The sequence below is a fragment of the Mustela lutreola genome, chromosome 7, assembly GCF_030435805.1.
Source record: "Mustela lutreola isolate mMusLut2 chromosome 7, mMusLut2.pri, whole genome shotgun sequence".
NCBI lineage: Eukaryota > Metazoa > Chordata > Mammalia > Carnivora > Mustelidae > Mustela > Mustela lutreola.
Genome location: NC_081296.1, coordinates 104,516,653 through 104,543,033, shown reverse-complemented (window position 1 = coordinate 104,543,033; position 26,381 = coordinate 104,516,653). Strand labels below are relative to the sequence as shown.

Sequence of the window (26,381 nt, the reverse complement as noted above, 5' to 3'; positions counted from 1 at the left end):
TTCTTTTAAGATATCAATGAATATACAAATACAAAGGTAATTTTTCCAATACTTACTTTAATTTCTGGTTGAAACCAATTCTGTGTCTTTGTATCAAATACATGAACATCATTATGCCATCCCCAGAATATCTGTTCTTCCTAAAACAGGAATTTTTTAAATATTTCAAAGCTTTTGTGAACTCTAGGTTATTGTAATAAATTTCATTGCATATTTACTGGTGAAGTAATAAACACCATTACAAAAATAAAGGTTAAGTGTTACCACAGTCATAAAGCTAAAGTACACACCCATGACTCATAAAGTGTGGCCTCCGGACTAGTCACAGCAGCCACCTGGCAACTTGTCTTCTCATAGGATTGCTTGCAGTGAGTCATAACTTTACTTGTTGATAATCTTCCAATTCTCTCAAAGAATAATCTCTTTTAAAGTTGCAGAGGACAGAATGACATTTATATTTTGCACTCTGTGTTCCTAGAGTACATGCTCAGAATTCCTAATCTTTACAATCAGGAACTTCAGTGGACCATGGTTCCTTTTTCCAAAAAGCTCCAATCACTTCTACTTAACGAAGCAATTAGTTCTTATAGGTCAAACTTGGGCTTACCCTCTAGTTTGTCTTCTAAGAGACAAAATTGTCAGCAGGGCAACCATTTAGCAATTACACTATATTTAGCATCTCTGGATTGTGGAGATCCACTATTCCTGCTTTAGCTTGCCTCTGTGTCAGTTTTATGTTCTATGCCAGAAATACATCATTATTTTTGTCCGAACTTGTCAGGTAATTTAAACACACTAAACAATTTACTTAATTTAAAATATAAATGCAATCTACTTTTACACCCAAAACTATGTGGTTCTTAGCCTAATGGTACTAGGAAAGAAAAAAAATGAGTAAAAATATGTAGATCAAAGTAATGGGAATTTATATTTTTGAAAATTATCAGTAATACTGGAAGTAACAAAATTTTAAGAGGCAAAAGATTTATACAATCTGAAGAGAAACCAGAGTATTAGTAACAAAACTTTAAAGATATTTTATTTTAAAAACGCAAAAATCTTGTAAATACAAAGATCTTTTTAAATACCCATATACAAAAAGATATATATGAAATGTACATATAGATGTACATTATAATGTACAATAATAATATATGCTAGTAAAAGGTAAAAGCAAAGAGCTAATATATTTGTTGATGCTGGGATCAATGGTTTCTAAAGTTATCTTTTAAAGGGTTTCATTTTCATGTCATGTCTTATTTCATTAGTAACAGTTTATTTTCTAGCCAGTAAGAATAAGTAGGAAAGGTAATATCACTACCAACCTACTCACTGTCAAACAGAGGTCAGCCTGAGCTATGAATAGTTCTGGTGGACACACCTAAAAGGAGATGTATTTCAACAACAGCCGTTCTGGTTATCTGTAAGCAAAGTTTTTCCAAGTTGTGCTAAAATCTCTACTTGGCTAAACAGGTACAAGTGATTAATAAAATAAGAAATTACTCTCCCAGTAGCCATGAAGGCTAATACCACTAGGTGAGAGAAGATGAGAGAAACTCGTCCAACTGAATCTAAATCCAAAAAAGAGAAAACACATTTTTTTTCATAGTGTCAATTGTGACAAGTTAAATTGAAAAAGACTGGACTCATTATTTCTAAAGACTTTAAAGTGATACTAAATTAGAGGAAAATGTAAACAGTGATTACCCAAGATGCATCATGAACATCAAAACAGTCTTGGAGTTCATTGTGTCTCCTACACCCATAGCCACCAAAATATATTAATCTGAAAAACAAATACAAAAGAACACACTTTAGAATTCTACTTCCAGTCCGTTCATCAAAAGTTGAAAGAGATCCTCTCTCTCACCCTAATAACCTAAACTAGCCAAGTAAACGAAAAAACCATAGTTAAAAAAAAAAAAATCAAAGAGAGAAAGGAACAAAGAAGTCTAAATGAACTATTCCAAAAAGCAATGAACTGTCAATAAAAGGGAAAAGACCCGTGTGTGGCTACTCTCATTCCTGGTATAAGAGCAAGAGGAAGAAGAATCCAGGATAGATAGAGTTCGTAAAAGAAACCACCCAGATCAGGAGATCTGAAGGAAATACCTCAGAAGCATATTAAGTCATTATAGCACACAGGATGGCTGCCCTCAAAAGACCAAGGGAGGAGGTACAAGGCTGAAAAAGATTTCCCAAGGTACAGAAAGCAAAAGGTGTGACTGGAGAGCAAAGAGAACTTCCTGGTGACCCAAAGACCTCCCAATGAGGCTATGAAACAGGGAGAGATCTTCCAGAGTTCTCAGGGAGGGAACAGTGTACAGAGTACAGTTGAACTTCGTTAGATAATCTGCAGTGCTCAAAGGAGAGTCATGACCTTGCCTCAAAATATTTGAAGGCAATTGTACAACAGTTGCAACAGTTGCAACAATTCCAAACACAAATCAACTATGAATGAGACTGACTAAACTACCACTGACTCTAGCAGCCCAAGAAAAACAGAAAGGCCATGTCCTTTTCTGGAAATAAATATTTTTCTCTAAACCTTATTATTCTTTCATAGAGAATGTCTGGAATGTGGTGAAAAAATTACAAGATACATGAAAAGGCCAAAAAAAAAAAAAAAAAGTGACCTATGATTAAGAGAAAGGTCAATATTAGCTGACCCCAAGGTGGCCCAGATAGTGGAATGATCAGACATGGCATCTACAATAACTATGATAAAGATGCCAACAGATCTAGTTTGTAACAAGTGGAAAACATGCAAGAACAACAGAGCAATTTCAGTAGAGATGTGGAACCATGAAAAAGAACTGCTAGGGGCACCTGGGTGGCTCAGTGGGTTAGGCTGCTGCCTTCTGCTCAGGTCATGATCCCAGGGTCCAGGGATCAAGTTCTGCATGGGGCTCCAGTCCCGCATGGGGCTCCATGCTCAGTGGGGAGCCTGCTTCTCCCTCTGCCTGTGCTTCCCCCTTGCTTGTGCTCTCTCTATGACAAATAAATAAATAAAATCTTTAAAAAAAAAGTATCCATATTAAAACAAAGAGAAGAAAAGAGATTGGGTGGGGGGAGTGGGAATCCAAGGAGCCCAAGCTCTGTGGAGCAATACGAAATGGTCTTCTATCATATAACAGGAATCCCAGGAGAAGAGACAAATAAACGTCTAGGAGAAATGTTTGATAATTACTAAGAGCTTCCTGAAACTGATGAAAGATGTAAACCCACCAACCCAAAAAGCTCAGTGCACTCCAAGAAGGATAAATACAAAGGAAACTACAAATAGGAACCTCAGTGAGGAGCAAAAATTAAAAAAACAGATAAAGAAAAGCCAGAGGAAAAAAAATACATACATGGGGGAACAAAAACATGAACGAGAGTGAATTTCTCATGAAGAAAAATGGAGGCCAAAAGCAATGTAAAAAAATCTTTAAAGTGCTGAAAGAAAATAAAAATGTCAACCAAGGGTGGAGGAAAAAAATCACAAGGGAAATTAAAAATTACCTAGAAATGAATAAAAATAAAAATACAATAAAACAAAACTTATGTTATGTAGAAAAGGTGGTGCTCAGAGGGAATTTTATAGCTGTAAATGCCTACATATTTTTTTAAAAACATCTCAAATCAATAACATAACTGTATACACTAAGGAACTAGAAAGAGAAGAGCACACTAAACCCAAAGATAATAAGAGGAAGGAAATCATGAAAAATAAAGGAGAATAAGCAAAACAGTGAATAGAAAAATAGAAAAAAACAACAAACCAAAAGTTGGTTCTTTGAAAAGAACAACAAAATTGACAAATCTTTGGCTAGGTTGACAAAGAAAAAAGGAGAGAAGACTCAAAGCACTAACACTGGAAATGACAAGAAGGGACATTACTATCAACATTACAGAAATTAAAAGGATTATAAGAGAATACTACAAAAACTATGTCAACAGATTGGATAAGTTAGATAAAGCAGAATAGTTTCTGAAAAGATTCTATAAAAAATGGCTTATGAAGAAATAGGAAAACTGAATAAACGTATATAATTGAGTCAGTAGTCAAAAAAATCTCCCCAAAAAAACAAGCTCAAGGCCAGATAGTTTCAGTGGTGAACTATACCAAACATTTACAGAACAATCAATACCAACCTTCTCAAAGTCTTCCCCCCAGAGAAAATGAAGAGAAAAGAACACTTACTAACTCACTCTATGAGGCCAGCCAACCCAAAACATTAGAACAAAAAAACCCTGCCTATGTCTGATAAGAGATTAATATCCAGAATAATTAAAGAACTCCTATAACTCAACAACAAAAAGACAAACCAATTTTTAAAAATGGGCAAAGGACTTAAATAGACATTTCTCCAAAGAATATATACAAATGGCTAATAAGCATATGAAAAATGGTCAAACCATTAGTCCCTGGGGAAAACCACAATGAACACCACTTCACACCCATTAGGATAGCTATTATTTTTAAAAAAGAAAGAAAGAAAGAAAGAAGAACAAGTGTTGGTAAGGACATAGAGAAATTAGAATCCACTACACTGCCAGAGGAAATAGGATATGGCACATTCATTGGGGAAAAACAGTTCAGTGCTTCCAAAAAAAATTAAACATAGAATTACCATATGACCCAGAAATTCTACTCTTAGGTATATATCCAAAAGAATTGAAAACAGGGACTCAAACAATACTTGAAAGCCAATGTTCATAGCAGCATTATTCACCACAGCCAAAAGGTGGAAACAAAGCAAGTGTTCATCAGATGAACAGATAAATGCACACAATGCATATAATGGAATGTTATTCAGCCTTAAAAAGGAATAAGTTCTAATATCATACTACAACTTAGTGAACTCTGAAAATATTTTAAGTGAAATAAGCCCAACACCAAAGAACAAATATTGAATGATTCCACTTCTGTGAACTATCCATAATAGGCAAATTCATGGAGATAGAAAGTAGATTAGAAATTACCAGAGGCGGGGAGAAAAGAGAATGGGGAAGTACTGCTTAATGGGTATAGAGTCCCTGTTGGGAGTGATGATAAATTTGGGAACTAAATAATGTTGATGGTTGCACAAAATTGTGACTATAATTAATGCCATTGCATTAGACATTTAAATATGGTTAAAATGGCACATTTTATGTTATATGTATTTTATCATGACTTTATCATGTCATGATAAAGGTGTAGTAAAAAGTAAGTCTCTCTCCTACTCTCAATCACTCAGTCTCCCTATCTAGGGCAAATACTGTTTCCCATTTCTTGTATATATGAACAAGAAAAACTTCAAAAGACCAAAAATACTTTGTAGAGTTGGGATCAACTAAGTCTAAGATACAAAAGAACTCATCATAAAGAAAAGATTGGTAAATTAGACTATACTGAAATCAGATTACATTATTGAGAGAATGAAAAGATACATACCCAATAGAAATATTTACCATATGTACCAAAATACATAGAAGAATGTTCATAGTTGTGTTACTCTAAAGAGTCAAAAAGTAGAAATGCCCCAAATGTTTATCAACAGTAGCATGAATAAATATTTTGTAGTATTTCATGAAATAGAGTAATATACAGGAAAGAAAACAAACCATAGGTACATATGACATCATGAATGACTCTCAAAAATATAATTTCAGTAAAAGGATAAATTCTATAGGATGCCATATCTAATATAAAAAATTAAAAAATAACTAATTTAGGATACTAAAAGTCAAGATAATGGTTTCCTTCAGCAAGGAGGATGAGCATAGTGATTATGAGTGAACATAATCAAGGATTCTAGAATATTGATGATGTTGTTTCTTTACTTGGGGGGGAGTTCATCTTGTGATAATTATTTAAGGTATACATTCATGATTTATAGTCATCCTATAAGAATGTTCTGTAAAGCTTCAATATCTACACTAGGGAAGTATTTGTACATTAACCAATCAATGTAACAGAATAGAAAACTCAGATCAAAATACCAGTGAAAATTAGGTGAATATATGATAGAAGTAGGGAAATAACTGAGTTACAGACAGGTAGCCATTCAAAAAAAGATAAACCTGGATCCATATCTCATAACTATTCACAGACTAAGTTCCAAATGAATCTACAATTTAAATGTAAAAAATAAGAAAAAAGGGGTTGAAGGCTGGGGTAAATGGGTGATGGACATCAGGGAGGATATGTGTTACAATGAGCACTGGGTATAAGACTGATGAATCACAGACTTGTACCTGTGAAACAAATAACACATTATATGTTACTTAATTTAATTTAAATTTAAAAAATAAAAAAATAAATGTAAAAAATAAAATGACAAAAGTGCTAGAGGAAAATATATAGGTAAATTAATATATAACCTTTTAATCAAGATTTCAAGATCAGGAAGCCACAAAAGATAAAGATAAAAAAGGAAATTACTGATAAACTTATCTAATAAGTTTCAAAAATCTGTTTAATGCATGCAGAACACATTAAGTAAACTCAAAAGACAAATGACAAATTGGAAAAATATTGTCATATCGTATCATGGTCAAACACTAATTTCCTTAATATATAAATAACTCCTAGAAATCAAGTTTATAAAAAGGAAAACTCAAATAGGAAATATTACCAAAGGATACAAACAGTACAGAGAAAAAGAAATAAAAATTGCCCTTAAACATATGAAAATACATTCACACCCACAAAAAATATTTTTCAGTGAAAATGCAAAAATAAGACTGAGATATTTCTCATCTGTCAGTCTGGCAAACAAACAAACAAACAAACAATTGGAGTTTGCTAGCAAACTCTTGGCAAGACTATGGAGAAACAAGCATTCCATTGTTGAGAATGCAAAATGGCCCCACTTCTAAGGAGGAAAAATTGGCAGAATCTATTGCTATAGATTTGCGTTCTCCTTTCTTATGTTTAAGTCCTAATCCCCAGGATCTCAGAATGTGAACTTATTTGGAGACATGTTCTTTACAGAAGCGATCAAGTTAAAATGAGGTCCTTAGGGGAGGCCATAATCCAGTATGACTGGTGTCCTTACATAAAGGATAAACTGGAGACAGACACACATACACAGACAAACACTCTGTGAACATGCAGGTGGAGGTCAGAGTGATGCCTCTACATGCTCAAGAACATCAAAGATTGCCAGCAAATCCACCTAAGTTAGGGGACAGGCATAGGATAGATACTTCCTCTAAACCTAGAGAAGGAATCAATCATGCTGACATTTTAATCTTGGACCTCCAGTTTCTAGAAACATGAGAAAACACATTTCTGTTGTTTAAGCCACTTAGTTTATGGAATTTTGTTACAACAGCCTTAGCAAACTAAACATTTGCCAAAGTTATAAATGCAATCTCATTTTATCCAAATGGATAGATCTGCAATCATTCATACACACACACACACACACACACACAACACACACAGAGTCATTAAAGCATAGTTTGTAATAGCAAAGGAACTGAAATAAGTATTGTTTTGTTTATACCAAATAAACTATGGTATATCCTCAAAGGGATACTATGCAGCTATTAAAAGAAAGGAAAGAAAAGAGAAAGACAAGGAAGGGAGGGAGGGAGGGAGGAAGGAAATCAGCTTTCTCACTCAAGATACAGAAAGATGAAGATCTCCATGGTATACCGTTAACTAATGGAAGCAGCAGGGTGCAGAAGAATGTAGAGTACACAGCCATTTGTGTAAGGAAGAGAGAGAAAAAAGGGATACATGCATACACTCTTACGTATTTGCTTCTATTTGCATAAGGTAACACTGATGGCAGTGGTTTCCTATTTGCATCTTGGACACACCTGAGGAGTTTCAAAATATCATAACCCCAGAAATGACTATTTAATTGGTATGAGGTATCACCTAGGCTTTGGAATTAAAAAAAAAAAAATCCTCAGGTGATTCCAATGGCAGACCAGTTTGGGAACCACTACTCTAAGAATACAAGATTATTTGTGTATGGTGGAAGGGAACAGAGTGGATGGGGATGGGGTGGAGCCAGACCTTTCACTACCGACTTTTTAATAAGGTTTCAATTTTTGAACCTTGTGAATGTGTTAACTATTCAGGAAGTTTAATTAAATGATAAGTTTATTTAAAAAAACAGATAGTTGCTTTCACGATGCTTATCTTTATGACATGGCTCTTATCCAGGAGGCGGAATTGCTATTACCAACAGGATCAAAACAAGTTTGTAATTATACCTTGAAAAAAAATACAGACTTTCAAGTTTTCTCTATTTCGGCCACTGGCGGTAACCCTTACTTAAGTGTAGTTAATGAGATGATTTTGCTGCATTACCTGTCTTTATATACCCAGCAAGAAAGTTTATCACGTGGTGTGGGTGGTTGTCCTTCAAAACTGGTGATTTTTTCCCAAACGTAGGTTCCATCTCTTGTTCGCAAATTAACAAAATAAAGCTTTTAAAAGAGGAGAACACCATTAGCAGAGAGGGCATTTAAAAATTAAGTCTGTGTCTGAGGGATATGTGATCCAAGAATTAATAATATTTCCCTATTCTCTTTAAAAGTAAGATTTTTCATTGTAAAGTTAATAAAATTAGACTGTGTTTTAGAAGCAAAAATGACATGTGAGACATCCTGAAATGGATCCTGTCCCATCATGCTCTGCCCTATAAGACACCAACTAAGCATGGAGCTAACTACAAAGCAGAAAGACATGGAAGAAGAGAACACAATGGCTGCATATTCCCTCTATTTTTAAAACTCTGTAAGCTCAAGATTTTCTATTTTTATCTTCTTTTTTAAATATGTGGAAACTTGTGAGAATAAGTGACACACTAAATATTACATTTTGCTGCATTCCTGAATTGAAAGAAAGTATTACTCGATTGCTGTATCCTTTGTCATCATATCCTCCAAAAACGTACAGCTTTCCATTAATGCAAGCACCACAACTTCCTGACATGGAGGTAGGCAGTTCTCCTTCCATGAGGTGCATGGTCCTGCAGCAAGAATAACATGCAATTCCATGACTTTTTAGAAAGGCAAATTAAAAATTCCCTTTGAACTCCATGAGTACTCTTTCAATGACAACTGTCACTGACAATTACAATTGAAATGCCATGGTAGCCAATACTGTAAAAACCCTAAGATCCATGGTAAAGATTTTCCAGCCTATCGGAAAAAAAACTGCAGAATCATCTTGTATCACTAGAATTGGGAATTAATTGGTAGAACAAAGCAAAGCCTTCTGGGGCAGTCTCAGCCTTCAGAGGAATGGCAAATGGCAAAGAGCAGAGAGACGAAGGGAGCAAGGGAAAGAAAGAGCCAGAGAGAATAAAGCATTCAAAGAAAAAGAAAGGGAGACAATAAATGTTGCAATATGTTCTAAGTTTGGTCTTAATTTCCCTGTAATCTATGAAAATATTTAAAACGATATTAAGATTGGACATTCTGGGGCACCTGGGTGGCTCAGTGGGTTAAGCCACTGCCTTCGGCTCGGGTCATGATCCCAGGGTCCTGGGATCGAGCCCCAAATCGGGCTCTCTGCTCAGCAGGGAGCCTGCTTCCTCCTCTCTCTCTGCCTGCCTCTCTGCCTGCTTGTCATCTCTCTCTGTCAAAAAAAAAAAAAAAAAAAAAGACTGGACATTCTGCAATTGAAAATTACTTACCATAATGCACTATCAATATCATAGGTCCAAATTTCATCATTAGGCAAATATACTTCATTGTCTTCAATAGACTAAAAACAGAATACATAAAATTATGTTTATCAATTACACAACAACAATTAAATAGTTCCTCAGGATGGGAAAACTGCGATTAAGATGCTGCAAAATAGAAAAACATAAACAGGCTCCAAGATGGGTTTTTCAATTTAAATGAAGATAGATCAAAAAAGAAGGGGGAAAAAGACATCTTAAAAAAGAAGGGGGAAAAAGACATCTTCTAAGAACAAGTGGCAAACAAGAAACTTCTAGAATACAAAATAGCAAGTATATGAGTCTCAAGGAAAAGACTCAGGGCAATTAAACCTTACAAAAGGGATTCTGAGTAAGGGAAAATAGCAAAATAATAACATTCTGAGCAGAACACCAAAGACTACAAAGTCAGGAAGAAAAAGAATATCAAAAAAGGACAATATGTTTTGGATGAAAGGAAGGAATTAAGAACGGAAATTTTTATAAGGTATATTTAGAGCACTATATCAGATATCTTGATTTACTGAACATATTTTTTGAGTGCCTACTATGTGCAAGGCATAGTGTTAGGTATTCATTAAATACAGACTCTAAGGATCAAGATAAATTTACCTAGTCAAAGTGACAACTCAGAATCTGAATAATCTCTAAAGAAGCTGATAACATAAACAGAACAGTACATTCTGACATTTATGATAAAAAGAGAAAAAAGAATAGAGAAACAATCTTATTTATATTAAGTCTAAAAACTTAGGGATTAAAACAAATCCTTATACAAGTTCCCAAATTTATTGGTCTGCAAAATAAATCAGAAAAGCTAGTTTTAAAAATAGCAGTTTAAGTATTTTTAAAGCTATATGATGCATATATTATTTATACACTAAATGTTTTCTCATTGGTTTGTTAAATTTTAGAAGATAGTATCTTGACTACCAAGTATCTGACTTCTACCACTATCCCACACACACACACACACAGAGCAGAAAATCATTCTGTTAATTCGAAGGAAAGCTGCATTCATGTCTGGTTGTAGAAGTCATATTAGATGGATAAGTAAGCACATAATTTTAAGAAGGAGTGTAGTAACCATATGATTCTAAGGTTTAACGGCATCAGGCTCCAGTAGCCTCATGCACACACTTTTACAACGGAAATATTACAAAAATAGATTCTGTCACTATTAATCCTTTCAGTGCTTCCCAGCTGCTCCCAGGATAGTCTGCAGTTCTTCTGATTCTGTACTGTACAGCATCTGCTACCCTCCCAAATCTCATCTTGCCTTTCATTCACTATGCTCTAGTCTTCTTTCAGTTGCTAAATTTCTGCAAATTCCTTGCTGCAACAGGGCCTTTATCTGTCCTCTTCTCTCTTCTGGACATGCTTTCCCAGAATTTGCCTGGTTAACTCCTCATTCTTTGGAAATCAGTTTAAATGTAATCTTCTGTAATCTCCTAGAATAAGGGTAAAGGATTAAGGTTCCTATTAAATGCTCTCCTACAGTACTCTATTTGCCCTTCCAAGTCCTTTGTCTGCATCGCATCCACTTACTACCACTAACCCATAGCTTCGTGAGTGCAGGGGTCATGTTTATCTTGTTCAAATTCTGTTCCCAGAGCCCAGCACAGTAACTGCACTTAAAAGGCAAATGTAATGTTTGTTGATTGACTGAGTGAATGGATACATGAATAATACTTGTTAAACTGACAGCAGGCTCATCTCAGCCTGATTAAAAAAAAACAAAACCTCTTTCACTGATCTTTAAATGGGGTGGTACAAAAGAAATAAATCAAAGAATTGAAAAATTTGGACTTAGATCCTTGTTTTCTGAGATATTTCATTCTTAAATTAACCCCTCTTTTCTACATCATCAAGTTTTCCTTCTCTACTAGATCATTCCTATAGATATCCAAATATGCCTTAATATCACTCACCTTTAAAACAAATAAACCCTCCCTTAACTCCTTCTCCTAATTCTTGGCTCTCTTCACAACAAAACTTCCATTCTTACTATAGTGAATGTCTCCACTGTTTCATCTGTCATTTTCTCATCAATCCAAATAAATCTGGCTTCTGAACCCATCATTCCACTAAAATTGTTCTGTCAAGATGAACCTAAAGAAGAAAATTAGTTAACTGCGTAATCTGGAAATATGGCCCAGAGAGATGGAATATACAAAAAAGAAGTTAAGAGACATTAAGAAAGAGAAGAACTTAGTCTAATCAGAAGTTCATTAACATGTAATAGAATGAGGAAGAGGCAATATTTGAAGAAACAAAGGGTGAGAATTTGGGGCGCCTGGGTGGCTCAGTGGATTAAGCCGCTGCCTTCTGCTCAGGTCATGATCTCAGGGTCCTGGGATCGAGTCCCGCATCGGGCTCTCTGCTCAGCAGGGAGCCTGCTTCCCTCTCTCTCTCTGCCTGCCTCTCCGACTACTTGTGATTTCTCTCTGTCAAATAAATAAATAAAATATAAAAAAAAAAAGGGTGAGAATTTAGTAAAACTGATGAACATCATCAATCCTTGAGATCTAGGAAGTCCTAACAAGATCTAAGCATACATAAACAGAAATCCATACCAAGACACATCAGTAAAACAATAGAACATCAAAGAAAAATATATATTCTTAAAAACCACCTGATAAAAAACAAATCACCTTCAAACAAATGGCAACTAATGACTGAATTCCCATGAGTAACAACCAAGGATTAGCCAATGTGTTTAATGAAAAGAACTGTCACCGTATAATTCTACACCCAGTAAAAGAATATATTTTAGGAGCACCTGGGTGGCTGAGCCAGTTAAGTGTTTGCCATCGGCTCAGGTCGTGATCCCAGGGTCCTGGGATGGAGCCCCACATCGGGCTCCCTGCTCAGTGGGAAGCCTGCTTCTCCTTTCCCTCTGCTGCTCCCCCTGCTGTGCTTCCTCTCTCTGTCAAATAAATAAATAAAATCTTTAAAAATATATATATATTTTAAGAACCAAGGTAAAATAAATTTTCAGGCAAACCAAAGTTGAGACAGTTGGCCAATAACCCTCATTTAAAGAAATTCTAATAGCTATGTTATTTCAGACAAAAGAAAAATGATCTGCAATTAAAGATCTGAGATGTGATAAGAAACAGTATGACAAGATATCGGTAAATGTGTGGGTAAATTTAGACCGTAAAAAGGGTTAAATTTTTTTTTTTAATGTTTAATTTAAGGGGAGGGAAACAGGATAAGACTACCTAGGAAAAGGGGTGACTGGACTTGAAATTTTCTAAAGTACTTGAACTCTCTGGGAAGAAAGAAAACTATTACCTTTGAACTTTGCCAAGTATTCATGTTGAAATAGAGTAGCTACTACACAGTTAGAAATAAATCATAATTTCTACACAAAGACAAAAAAAAGTGTAAAGAGAACCAAAAAAACCCCTTAAACAATTCTTGAAATGAGAAAGTTGAGAAGGAGGAGGAAGAGAAACAGAGAGAGGTAAATATAAAACATATCTGGGGAAGCTTGGGTGGCTCAGTCAGTTAAGTGACCAACTCTCGATTTCAGCTCAGGTCAGGATCTCAGGTGGTGAAATGGAGCCTCACATCAGGCTCCACACTGGGCATGGCACCTGCTTAAGATTCTCTCTCTGCCCCTCCCCCACCCCACTCCTGCTCCCCTTCTTTCTCTCAAAACAAACACAAAACCAAAAAAAAAAAAAAAAAACCCACATCTGGGGACACCAGGGTGGCTCAGTGGATTAAAGCCTCTGCCTTCGGCTCAGGTCATGATCCCAGGGTTCTGGGATCGAGCCCCGCATCAGGCTCTCTGCTCAGCAAGAAGCCTGCTTTCCTTCCTCTCTCTCTGCCTGCCTCTCTGCCTACTTGTGATCTCTGTCAAATAAATAAATAAAATCTTTAAAAAAAAACCCACATCTGGTAAAAATAGTATATCAGAATCACATTAAGTATAAATTGGCTAAATAAACTCTTCAGATAAAATATACAGAGTGCCAGGTTAGACAGAAACAAAATCCAGTTATTTTCAGGTTATAACACACACATCTAAAATACAAAGATACACACAATTACCATCAGAAGATAGAAAAAGGTATACCATGCAAACATTAACCAAAAGAACACTGGTGTAAATGTATTGAGAAAACAGATTTTAAGGCAAGTAATGTTTTAAGGCAATACAGAGTGAGGGGATCATTACAAAATGATAAAACATTCAATTACCTAGGTAAAATAATTCTAAAGTCCTATATACATTAAAAGATAGCTTAAAAAACATTAAAGTAAAAACTGACAGGACCACAGGAAGAAACTAACAAATCTAGTCAGAGTAGGAGTTTTTAATGCCTGTTTATAGTCACTGATAGAATAGGAAATAAAATAAGAAGGATATAAGAGATTTGAACCACACGATCAGCAAGATTGATAAAATAGGCATATATAAAACACTTCACCTGATCATTAGAATATATATTCTTTATAAAAACAAAGGTATAGGGGCACCTGGGTGGCTTAGTTGTTTAAGCAACTGCCTTGCACTCAGGTCATAATCCCAGGATCCTGGGACAGAGCCCCACATCAGGGAGCCTGCTTCTCCCTCTCCCTTTGCCTGTCCTCTCCCCATGCTTGTGTGCATGCTCTAACATTAAATAAATAAAATCTTTGTTTAAAATAAAAGAACTAAGATACATTTATGAAAACTGATCACATGCTAGTCCTGAAAGCAAGCCTCAACATATTCCAAAGGACTGGCAACAAAGATAAGCACATTCTGAGTATAACACAATTAAGTTAGAAATTAATAACAGATACCTATAAAAATAACATAGAAATTTAAAATATTTTCCCAAACATATGGGTTAAATAAGAAATAATAGCGGAAAGTATAAAATATTGGGATTATAAAATAACAAAATACTGCTCATCAAAATGAGGAAGACAGCTAAAGAATTTTAAGAATTTAAAAGAATTTTAAAATCTCAAAAAGAATGAGTTAAGCATCCAACACCAGAAGTTCAAGAACTAACAACATAATAAACCGATAGAAAGTAGGACATGAAAGGCAGACATTAATAAAATAAAGAAACACAAAAGAGAAGATCAAATAAACCAAAGCTGGTGGTTCATAAGGCTGATAAGCCTCTGGCAAAATTATTCAAAAAAGGAAAGAAAGGAAGTTGCTATTAAATGATTTTAGGAACAGAAAAAGGGATATACCTATAACTACTACAGAGATTAAATAGAGGGTATTATGAACAACTTAGATTTATGCCAAGAAAAAAATTTTTTTTTAAAGATTTTATTTATTTATCAGAGAGAAAGGGAGAGCAAGCACAGGCAGACAGAATGGCAGGCAGAGGCAGAGGGAGAAGCAGGCTCCCCACTGAGCAAGGAGCCCGATGTGGGACTCGATCCCAGGACTCCCAGGACGCCAGGATTATGACCTGAGCCGAAGGCAGCTGCTTAACCAACTGAGCCACCCAGGCATCCCTATGCCAAGAAAATTTAAAACTAAATGAAATAGATAGATTCCTGGAGCTAGTAATGGGGGGTGAGGGAACCTTACCAAATTTGACTCAAGAAAAAAAATGGAAAATCTCAACAATCCATAGCCTTAAATAGATTGAATCTGAGATTTAAAACCTCCCCTACAAAGTACCAGATGGCTTTATAGATGAGGTCTTCCAAACATTCAAAGAATAATTAACTCTTTCTTACAAAAACCATCCCAAAAATAAAAGAAGGAACAATACCGAATCCACTTACAAAGGGATGTATAAATCCTCCCTCAATGAGACAAACCATAAGAGCCTCTTAATCTCACAAAACAAACAGGGTTGCTGGGGAGAGCGGGAGAAGGGAGAGGGTGGTTGGGTTATGGACATTGGGGAGGATATGTGCTATGGTGAGTGCTGTGAAGTGTGTAAGCCTGATGATTCACAGACCTGCACCCCTGGGGCTAATAATACATTATGTGTTAATTTAAAAAAATAAAAAAATTTTTAAAAAATCCTCCCTCAATAATTAGCAAACTGGACCCAGTAATGTATTTTTTAAAAATTATATTAACTTACATTTAACCTAGAAAATGCAATATTGGTTTAGCATTATAATACTATTACTATATATTATCCTGTTAAAAGACTAAAGGAGATAGGGGCGCCTGGGTGGCTCAGTGGGTTAAAGCCTCTGCCTTCAGCTCAGGTCATGATCCCAGGGTCCTAGGATCGAGCCCCACATAGGGCTCTCTGCTCAGCAGGGAGCCTGTTTCCTCCTCTCTGCCTGCCTCTCTATCTACTTGTGATCTCTGTCTGTCAAATAAATAAATAAAATCTTAAAAAAAAAAGACTAAAGGAGAAAAAATATGTTTATCTCAGTATGATGCAGAAAAATCACTTTCCAAAATTCAACAGCCATTCATCGGAAATTAGATGGAAGAAAACTTCCTCAATTTGAAAACGGTTATCTACAAACAAATAAACAAAACACTAACACAAACATCAAACTTAATGGTTAATAGTTGAAAACTACCCTTCTGAGATTAGAAACAAGAAAAAAAAACAGCTGCTATTTAACATTGTACAGTGCAGTAAAGAAAATTAAAGGAATAAAATTTGAATGGAAGAAACAAAACTGTCATCACTTGCTCATTATATGACTATCTACATAGAAAATAAAAAGAAAATTAACAGATTAATTATGAGAATTAATGTAAATTAAGAAAGCTTGCCAGAATCAAAAGTATTCAAGGTTGATTGTATTTCAAAACACCAGCAATAACCAGAGAATTTAGTTATAAAAAAATTAACAATAGAAATAAAAAATACAAAGAAATAAATACACAAAAGATATACAAGATCCCTATGAAAACACTGTAAAACGTTATCAAAAGACATTAAAAGAAATCCTGAGTAGAGAGATATACTATATAATTGGAGAAGACTCAATTCCACAACATGTCTGTCACCCTTCTATGATCTAATGATTAAATACAGTAACATAAAATTTCAATAGGGTACTTTATTTGACAATCTCACTCTCAAGTTTATACAGATGAGGAAGCACTGAGAAAACAATTACACAGTTCCTCTAAGAGTTAAATGCAGAATAACCATGTGATCCAGCATTTCAACTCCTAGGTACTCAAAAGAATTGAAAATAGGGGCTCAGCTATTTGTATGCCAATTTCATAGCAGCATTATTCACAGTACACAACCAATGGCAACAATCCAAGTATCCCATCAGCAGATGAGTGGAAAAGCAGAATGTGGTACAGACATACGATGTATCTTATTCAGCTGTAAAAAAGAGTGAGGTTCTTATACATACTATAACACAGATGAACCTTGAAAACATTGTGGTAAGTAAAATAAACCAGACTCAGAAAATACTGTATTATTTCAATTCTTTATAATATCTAGAAAAAGGCAAATTCATAAAGACAAAAAGATTAGAAGTTACAGGGACTGAAGAAAGGAGTATGAGTTATGGCAGAATGAATACAGAGTTTCTGTTTGGAGAAATAAACAATTTTGGAACTAGACAGAGGTAACATTGTATAATGTTATGAATGTAATTAATGCCACTGAATTGCACACTAAACTATGAGCTAAAATGGCAAATTATAAGTTTTACATATTTTACTGCAAAAATAAATAGTAAAGAAAACTACAAAAGCACAAAAGGCTCTAAAAAGACAAAATATCCCTGAAGAAAAAGACAGAGTGGGTATTTAAACTTCTAATTTAACATTTAAACATTTAAGCTTTTAATAAAGCTATTGTAATTTACATAATGTGGTTCTGTCAAAAGAATAAAGAGATAACTGAATATAATAAAGAACCTAAAAACAGATCACACATACATGAAAAGCTGATGTGTGATAGATTGAGTTTGCACATTAGCATGGAAAGGGGAACTATTTAATATATGACACAAGGACAATTGGTTATCCATATAAAAAAAATAATGAAACTGGATCCCTATCTTAAACCAATTAAGCAAACAAAAAATTCAGATTAAAAAAGGGTTGTGGGACACCAGGGTGGCTCAGTCAGTTAGGCTGCTGCCTTCAGCTCAGGTCATGATCCCAGGGCTCTGGGATTTCTCACATCGGGCTCCTTGCTCTGCAGGGAGCCTGCTTCTCTCTCCACCTCTGCCTGCTTATGCACTCACGCTTGCTCTCTCTCTCTCTGACAAATAAATAAAATCTTTAAAAAATAAAAAAGGGTTGAAACGATGGCAAAACTGAAAACTGTTTAGAAGACAATATAGAAAATTTTATGATCTCCATATTGTTGAAGATTAAAGATGCAGAATGCACAAACCATTAAGGAAAAGACTGAAATTACATTAAAATGACGAACTTGTGTTGAATAAAAGACAATCATCCAGAAAGCCCAAAGACAAGCTACAAACTGAGAAGATCTATTCAATTCATATAATTATATACTTAAAGAATTCCTACAATCAGTTTGAAAAAAACAAATAACCCAAATAGACAAATGAGCAAAAGATATGAATCGCCATTTTTACAGAAGAGGAAATACAAATAGTTTATAATAGTTCATAGGAAAAGACACTTAACTGTAATAGTAATCATAGGAAAGCAAATAAAACAATGAAATATGTCACACTCACTGGATTGGAAAAATATTTCAGGCCAGATGGTATCAAATGTTGTCAAGGATGTGGAACAAGGAGGAGGCTGATGGGAGTGCAAATTGATACAAATATTTGGGAAACAGTGACATCTCTGAGTAAATTTGGAGATGTGGATGCCCAGTGACCCAGCAGTCCATTCCTTGGTATGTGCCCTAGAGGGTACGCATGCTCTTGTGCACGTATAAATAGGAGACATGTTATAAAAATGTTCAGTCTAGCACTCATTAACAATACCAAAAAAAAAAAAAAAACCCAAAACATTCAAATATTCAACAATAGTGGAATAGATAAATTGCAGTAAATTCACACAAAAGAATATTGTACAGGACAGACATCAGGTGAGTGAATTCAGGGGTGATTTTCAAGATATTTAACAACCAGGCAGCATGGAAACTGACGAATCAGAATGGACATCAAGTCAAAACTGGTACAGCCATGCAAGGGCACAGTAGCCAAATACAAGCAATGTGTGAATCTAGAACACATACATTTACTAAAAGAATTAAGTCACAAAAGAAAATGTATGCTAGGATTCCAAAACCAAATAATATACTGTTTAGAGATAGACATGTGTGTGGCAAAACTATAAAGAGTGATTAACTAGAAATCAAGATACTGGTACCCTGTTGGGTGGCAGGAGCATTGTAGTAAGTGAAAGACAAACAAAACTTCTAAGGTACTTGTTCTCGTCGATTTCTTAATCTGGAAGTTAAACATGTTTGACTTAAATGATACTTATTTTACATGTCCTTTTTGTACATACGTTTTAAATTTTAACATTAAGATTCTAAAATTTTCAGAAGTGAATATGAAGTCTCTCACAAAATCCTCAAGGGAAGCTGGAGAACCAGCCTCTGATCTCCATGAGGAAGAGCAAGTTCTGAAATTGAGCCAGAGAACAGGACAGGTGAGCTAACCCATCACTGGGAAGCAACATGCTGCAGTTTGTAGCTCTGCCCTTTAGGTCAGGGACCTCCATCTTCCTATAGATTCTACTGCTGGTTAAGAATCCTCTTCAGGTCCTCGTTCTTACACCTTTACTCCAAGTCCAAATCTAGCAGATTGATCTGAGTCCAAGCCACTTGCCCACAACCTAGCTGCAAAGGAGGCTAGAAAAATGAGTACATGGCACCCAGCCTCTTTTTATAGGTGCCACGTAGACTAGATGCTGGGACTACAACAGGGAACAAAACCTCTATCTTTATAGAATTTACATTCTAGAGAAGTAGGTAGGAGGTAGTCAGACAACTACAACATATATCCCTAACAAGACATTTGATGGGCAATACTACAATAGAGAAAGGAGGTTCAAATTTTGGGCATCTGAAAAGAATAAGTGTCTTCCACATGACATGAACAGCCTATGTCATGGTGTAAGAGTATGTAAAGCAGAACGATTAGGTTAAAGAGAACACATACTTAAGGCTTTTGATACCCATCACTAAACTTCTCCTTAAAAAAGGTCATACAAATCTGTGCTCCCATTATCAGATTAATTAATTTCCTCATGTCTTCTCAAAAATTCTCTTTGATTTTGCAAATTGAAGAAGAAAAATCTCATTTTCAGTTGGGTTCTTTTGATTCATATTGTATTTCTTCTTGTGTAAGTTGCTTGTACATATCCACTGGTCAATTTTCAATGGAGATACTTTTATTGGTATATTTATAAATCTCTATTTTTGCCCATCATATATGTTGCAAATATTTTCCCCAGTTTGTCATTAGCCTTTTTACTTTATGCTGTTTAAAAGCATTTTTTTTTGCTTTTTTAAAAGTTTGATCTACCAATCTTTTTCCTTCATACTTTTACCCAATTCATTTTTCTTTTCTCAACTTAAGATTTTAAGAGTCACATATTTTCCTCTGATATGATATAGCTTAATTTTCCTACATTAACTCTTCAATCCATGGGATGCCTGGGTGGCTCAGTTGGTTAACCAACTGCCTTCGGCTCAGACTGTGATCCCGGAGTCCGGAGTCCGAGGATCGAGTCCTGGATTGGGCTCCCAGCTCCACGGGGAATCTGCTTCTCCCTCTGACCTTCTCCCCTCATGCTCTCTCACTGTTTCTCTCTAAATAAAATCTTAAAAAAAAAAAAAAAAGAAAGAAAGAAAAAAACAACTCTTCAATCCTAAGGCTTTAATCTATCATTTTCTCCATTTATTAAATAATTGTTTTTCCAGAATTAAAACGGTACCTTTTAAGTATAAAATAGTTTGGTATGCTAGGCTGTTTATGTAACTTCTTTTCCATTCCATCATGTTAACTCATCTTGCATCAGGAGCACTGCTGTAACTATTACAGTATTGTGGTATGTTTTAATATCTGGCACTGTAAGCCTCTCATCTTGATTCTTTTCAGACATGTTCTAAATTGATCTTCACTTTAAGTCCACATCCAGAACAGAAATACGTAGTTAAGCATATTTATGTACATATTTTTATAAGGAAAATTTCAGGGCAAAAATAATTAAGAGCGATTGTGTTATGGAAATAAAACCCTAAAAGGAAAGCATACCACCTACAAACATGCTAAACCCCTATGCTTTTCCTCCAAAATTTGGGAAAACTACTCAGAAATTCTCAACGTTCCTTGCAGCAGTACTAAAGTTTGCATGATACTGAAAGGATATGGAAGAAGTAGGTGCAAAAGAATATTCTGGCACCGATTCAAATATGCCACTTACTTTTTTCAGCACTTCCACTCTTACCTCTAGAAAGAGGTAGAACTGTTTTCTGATACACTATCCTACAGAATACATCTGACAACAGAGTAATGAGTAATCTAGACAGTTATCTGTAGGCCATTCAAGCTTCAGGATATATATTTATGAATTTTAACGCACATTGTTTTTTGTTAGTAAGGACGAAAACTGCAGCTATACAATCTGGAATTATTTGATCACTATTCTTCATTATTGACTACTGGATTACCTCCAGATTCCACGGCCTTTTAGCTATTTTCTGTTCAGAAGGATCTGAATAAAACAGAAGGATTCTACTTTTTCTCATGATATTCAGTGTCTCTTTCTTGCCTCCCATTTTTTCCTTCCACTCATGTCTTAGACATATTTTAGCTGCTAATCCCTGGAATTTAAAAAGTACAGGCATATCTTGTTTTATTGCACTAGCTTTACTGCACTTCACGGATATTGTGTTTTTTTGTTTTGTTTTTTTTTAAACTGAAGGTTCAAGACTTCAGTGGAGGAAGGAACTGCAGACATGATAGAAATAGCAAGAGAACTAGAATTAGAAGTGAAGCCTAAGTTGTTGTTATCTCATGATAAAATTTGAGCTGATGAGGAGTTGCTTCTTATGCATGAACAAAGAAAGTGGCTTCTTGAGATGGACTCTACTCCTGGTGAAGAGACTGTGAGATGGTGGAAATGACAACAAAGAATTTAGAATATTACATTTTCTATTCTTAATCAGGCAGCAGGACAGTTTGAGTACTGACTCCAGTTTTGAAAGAAGTTCTACTGTTGGTAAAATGCTATCAAAGAGCAACACATGCTACAAAGAAATCATTAATGAAAGCAAGAGTCAATTGATAACGCAAACTTCATCACTGTCTTATTCTAAGAAATTGCCACAGCCACTCAACCTTCAGCAACCACCACCTTGATCAGCAACCATTAACATCAAGGCAAGACCATCCATCGGCAGAAAGATTAAGACCTGCTCAAAGCTCAATGATGGTTAGCATTTTTTAGCAATAAGATATTTTAAAATTAGAGTATGCATATTTTTTAGACATATTGCCATTGCACATTTAATAGACTACAGTATAATGTAAACGTAACTTTTATATGCACTAGGAAACCAAAAAAATCATTTGACCTCCTTTATAGTGGTGGTCTGGAATCAAATCCCCAACATCCAAGGTATGCCTGTAGCAGACTCCAGTTAAAGCTGTAAAGCACTTTTCAGAGCAGTTCTAACAGCACTCTACTCATTGGATCAATAAATGGTCTACTCACTTACTACAACCTGAACACCTGGAATCTTATCAATTACACGATTTTCAAGATTAAAAGGAGATGAAAAATATTCAGACATTTCATTTGTAGACCCAAAAGAAATATACACTGTCACCAGATCTGAGATAGTGGATTACTTTTTTAAACGAGATTTTTTTCACTTAACTTTTACAATATTAAGAATCAATATAACAGAGGAAGTTTGGCACCTACATCTTCAAGTGGCAGAGCTCAAAAACAATTAAAATATTTCTTCTGCATAAAACCATCATTATATCTAGGCTCCTTTTCTATAAAGAACAAATGGTGGAAATATTAGACATTGAGAAAGCAGAGTCATCTAATTTATGTTAGTTTATCATGGAAAAAATAGCCTTTGGAAATCCAGTATACCTACCTTGGAATCTCCTGCCCTTGAGGTCAAATGGCCATTATTCATTCTCATTGACTCATTCTCTTTGACTCATCATGCTTATTTTTAATGGGGCTATTACTTACCTTACAGGGTATGGAAAAGATTATATAAGATTAGGGATGTGTAAGTTCCTAGCACATGCCAGGTATAGTAGGCACTCAAAGGTTAGTTCTAATTTTCCCCTCCTGATACTGCACCAAATTAAAAATAAACACACAAACAAAACAACAACAAAAACCGACTTGGATCTGAGAATCATTTAACAGAGATAGTATGTACTTTATTTCAGTGAGTGATTCAGTCATGTTACATCTGTCACATAACAGTATCGAGACAGTCAGAAAATGTAGGTTCTATTTCCAAGAGAACTTCCAGATGGCTTGCCTTTAAAAACAACAACAACAACAACAACAACAACAAAAAAAAACCTGTAAACCGAAGTGGTTGGCATATATTCCTGAACTGTTTTCTGGCTTTAGAATCCTTGGTTCTATAATCCTATGATTATAAAACAAAACAAATACACACATTCAAACCTCTCCTGTAATAAGCATTTAAGCAATTTTTAGCATATTGTTGCTAATATGCCTCTATTTTGAGGCTCGAAAAAACTTCGTAATTGCCCAATGATAAAGGAATGCCACTAAAAATCGCTTAGAAATATTCAAATGCTTCAGTGATTTCAATATTCCGAATCGCGCTGGAGCAATAGGGAAATATTTACAAAATAATAAACAGCACGGCGTCCTCGTCGTGCCTGTAAGTCTGCGCAAGCATTTAGAGATAATTAATCGCGCAGAGACGGACTTAGCGTTGGCCAGACCGGGGGTTACTGGACAGCTGCGGGGAGTCGGGGGGAGGTGGGCCGGAGAGTGGGAAGAGCCCCGGAACGCGGGTTTGAAGGCTTTCAAAGTGGAAGCAACGGCGGGGCGGCGACAAGCCCTGGCGCGGCTGGGAGACCGGCCGCCCGCGGAGGGACGGGCGGGACGCGGGGGGCGCCGGGCGCGCCGGACCCTGGCCGCGGACCGGCCCCCAGCCTCGGGGCCGGGTGTGGGCGGGCGCTCGGCGTCCGCTCGGGCCCAGAGGCCGGACGGGCTCCCGGCGCGAGTCCGCCCCGTCCCGCCTCTTCCCCTTACCACGTAGCCCCCCCACACGTAGAGGAAGTTTCCGTCCACCACGGCGCAGTGGCCTCTGCGCTTCTCCGCCACGCATAACGGCTGCGAGTCCGCCATCCGCGCCGTCGCCGGGTCCAGCCGCTGGGCGCGCCGCATCCCCTGCCCACGGAGCGGCCTCTCCTCCCGCCGGGCTCCTCCACGCACTAACGGAACGCGTCGAGGGTCGAGATTGGTGGGAAGGCGGAACGAGTGCGTCTGCGCCGTCCCGCAGCCCGCCCGGGAAGCCCGGCCCGGGGTGGCGTTGCGGGTTAGGGATGCTCGGGTCAGAGCAGTGAGGGGGGTGCCTTGGCTTCGGAGTCCTGCCACCTGCTAATTTCTTTCCGCTTGGGACCGCGTTGTTTTGGCAGTACAACCTCACCGTGTATCTTATTCCCTTGATAAATAGACTTCTGGTTCATAATGTTGCTGCTGCTGTGACATAATATATTAACTAATGCTGTGTGTGGGTTTCCTTTTCCATTCAACCTCCAGCAAAGACGGTTATCCACAAGAATGGAGGGTGTGTATCTGTGTTTGCATGTATTTATTAGAAATAAAGTAATATTTAATATATATCATATGTGTCTATGTATGTATATGTATATAATATACTAATTATATAAATCTATATATTATATAGTATATAATAATTACAATAGTGTAATGTATAATACACATATGTATATGACATAATATATTAAAATATAATGTATGTATATATATATATATACACAAATATATATGTATATATATATATAATCTCTTTGTTTTTCATTAGGGATTTTCTAAAACGTCTTCCAGCAAACTACAGCCTGGGGGCCAAAGTCACTCTGCCGCCTGCTTTTGTACTGCCCACAAACTAAGATGATTTTACATTTTTAGATGGTTGAAAAAAATCAAAAGAAGAATGCTGTTTTGTGACTCGTGAGATTGAGAAGATCAAATTTCATCATCTGTCCATGATGTTTTATTGGCACACAGCCACCCTAATTCAGTTAAACGTTGACTATGGCTGCTTTAACCCCACAACCACAGGGTTGGGTGGTCTGAGTTGAGCAGTTGCATCAACGACCATATAGCCCACACTGCTGGAAATATTGAGGGTTTGGCCCCCTACAGACAAAGATGGTGAACCCTTGTCATTAAATGATGCTATGGCCAGGAAGGAAGATGATAACTCTACCAGTGTCTGTAAATGCGCTTGTCCAGAATCATTCTTTGAAGAGCCTGTGGCTGCTCAAGACTCAGAATAAGTTCATTTATTCATTAGTCGGTATATATTAAGTACCTGGTTAATGTAGAGCATGGGTTTTCAGGCTCTATTGGACTGGAAACACTGAAGGACTCAAGTATTATTGACTCCCCAGAACCTAGTACCATGTAGATACTAAATAAATATTTGTTGACTAAATGAGCAAAAAGACAAAGTGAATTTTAAGATGAATAAAACATAGCTCTAATACAGGGGCTTCTAAGTCCAGTTAGAGGTAAAGATATATAAAGAAATAGATGTGGTGTAGGATGAAGAGTTGTATAGTTGAAATGTGGACAAAATACAGCAGAAAAATGGGAAGGAAAGATGCGATCTATTGAGGAAGGGGGTACACAAAGAGAGACACTTGAGTTTTCTTAAAAGTTGTATGAAGAGTTTAGTATGACTAGAATGATTATAGAGAGCAGCCAGGGATGAAGTTGAGACAGGAAGTCACGCAGTTTTGTTCATTATGCCAAGGAGTCTAAACTTTAACTGTCACCCAAAATGGTCTTAAGTGAGGAGTAAATAATAACTTAATTATTAGAACATTTACTTTGTTGGGGTGCCTGGGTGGCTCACGTGGTTAAGTGTCTGCTTAGGCTCAAGTTGTGGTCCCCAGGTCCTGGGATGGAGCCCTACACCTGGTTCCCAGCTTAGCGAGGAGTCTACTTCTCCCTCTCCCTCTGCCTCTTCCCTTGCTTATGCTGTCTCTGTCTCTCCCTCTCTCTCTTTCAAATAAAAAAAATAAATAAATATTTAAAAAAAAAAAAAAAGAAGAAAAAGAAGACTGCCTGTGTGACTCAGTTGTTCAGTGGCTGCCTTCAGCTCAGGTCATGATCCTAGGGTGGTGGGATCGAACCCCACATCAAGCTCCCTGCTCAGCGGGGAGCCTGCTTCTCCCTCTCCCACTCCCCGTGCTCCTAACTCTGTCAAATAAAAAAAGTTTTTAAAAAATTGAATTAAATTTTAAAAAAAGAACATTTACTTTGGATTGTGGGGCAAATGGGGGAGTCAAGACTGAAGACAGAAAGATGGGTAACATCCAGCACAGGTCTGGTGTACAGTAGGTACTCAGTAAATAGTGATAGCACTAGTAGTAGTTATTAATATATGTAACCCACATGCTCATGGTGGGTCTTTGTCCCAGGAACTACCTTTCCACCTGCAGTGGAGTTCCAAAGCCCTCTCCAAGATTTCTGTGAATTCTTAGGATTATAATCTCTTAGTCACTTATGCCTTTAAACTCCTCCTGCTACTGGAA

General features: G+C 36.4%; 1 protein-coding gene across 3 annotated transcripts in view; it reads right to left on the bottom strand.

Moving 5' to 3' along the window:
* Positions 1-24,357, bottom strand: part of KLHDC1 (kelch domain containing 1) — a 52,263-nt gene extending 27,906 nt beyond the window's left edge. Inside the window, exons 1-6 of one of the 3 annotated variants that reach the window (XR_009355653.1) lie at positions 23,848-24,357; positions 9,633-9,703; positions 8,810-8,963; positions 8,300-8,418; positions 1,708-1,786; positions 57-140 (exon numbers count right to left, since the gene is read on the bottom strand). Coding sequence is in view for 2 of the 3 variants with exons in the window: in XM_059182030.1 (XP_059038013.1) it covers positions 57-140; positions 1,708-1,786; positions 8,300-8,418; positions 8,810-8,963; positions 9,633-9,703; positions 23,848-23,982 (642 nt within the window). In the remaining variant the exon portion in view is untranslated. The remainder of the gene's footprint in view (positions 1-56; positions 141-1,707; positions 1,787-8,299; positions 8,419-8,809; positions 8,964-9,632; positions 9,704-23,847) is intronic. The other 2 variants (XM_059182030.1, XM_059182031.1) reach the window with 2 other exon arrangements.
* Positions 24,358-26,381: the final 2,024 nt, after the last annotated feature.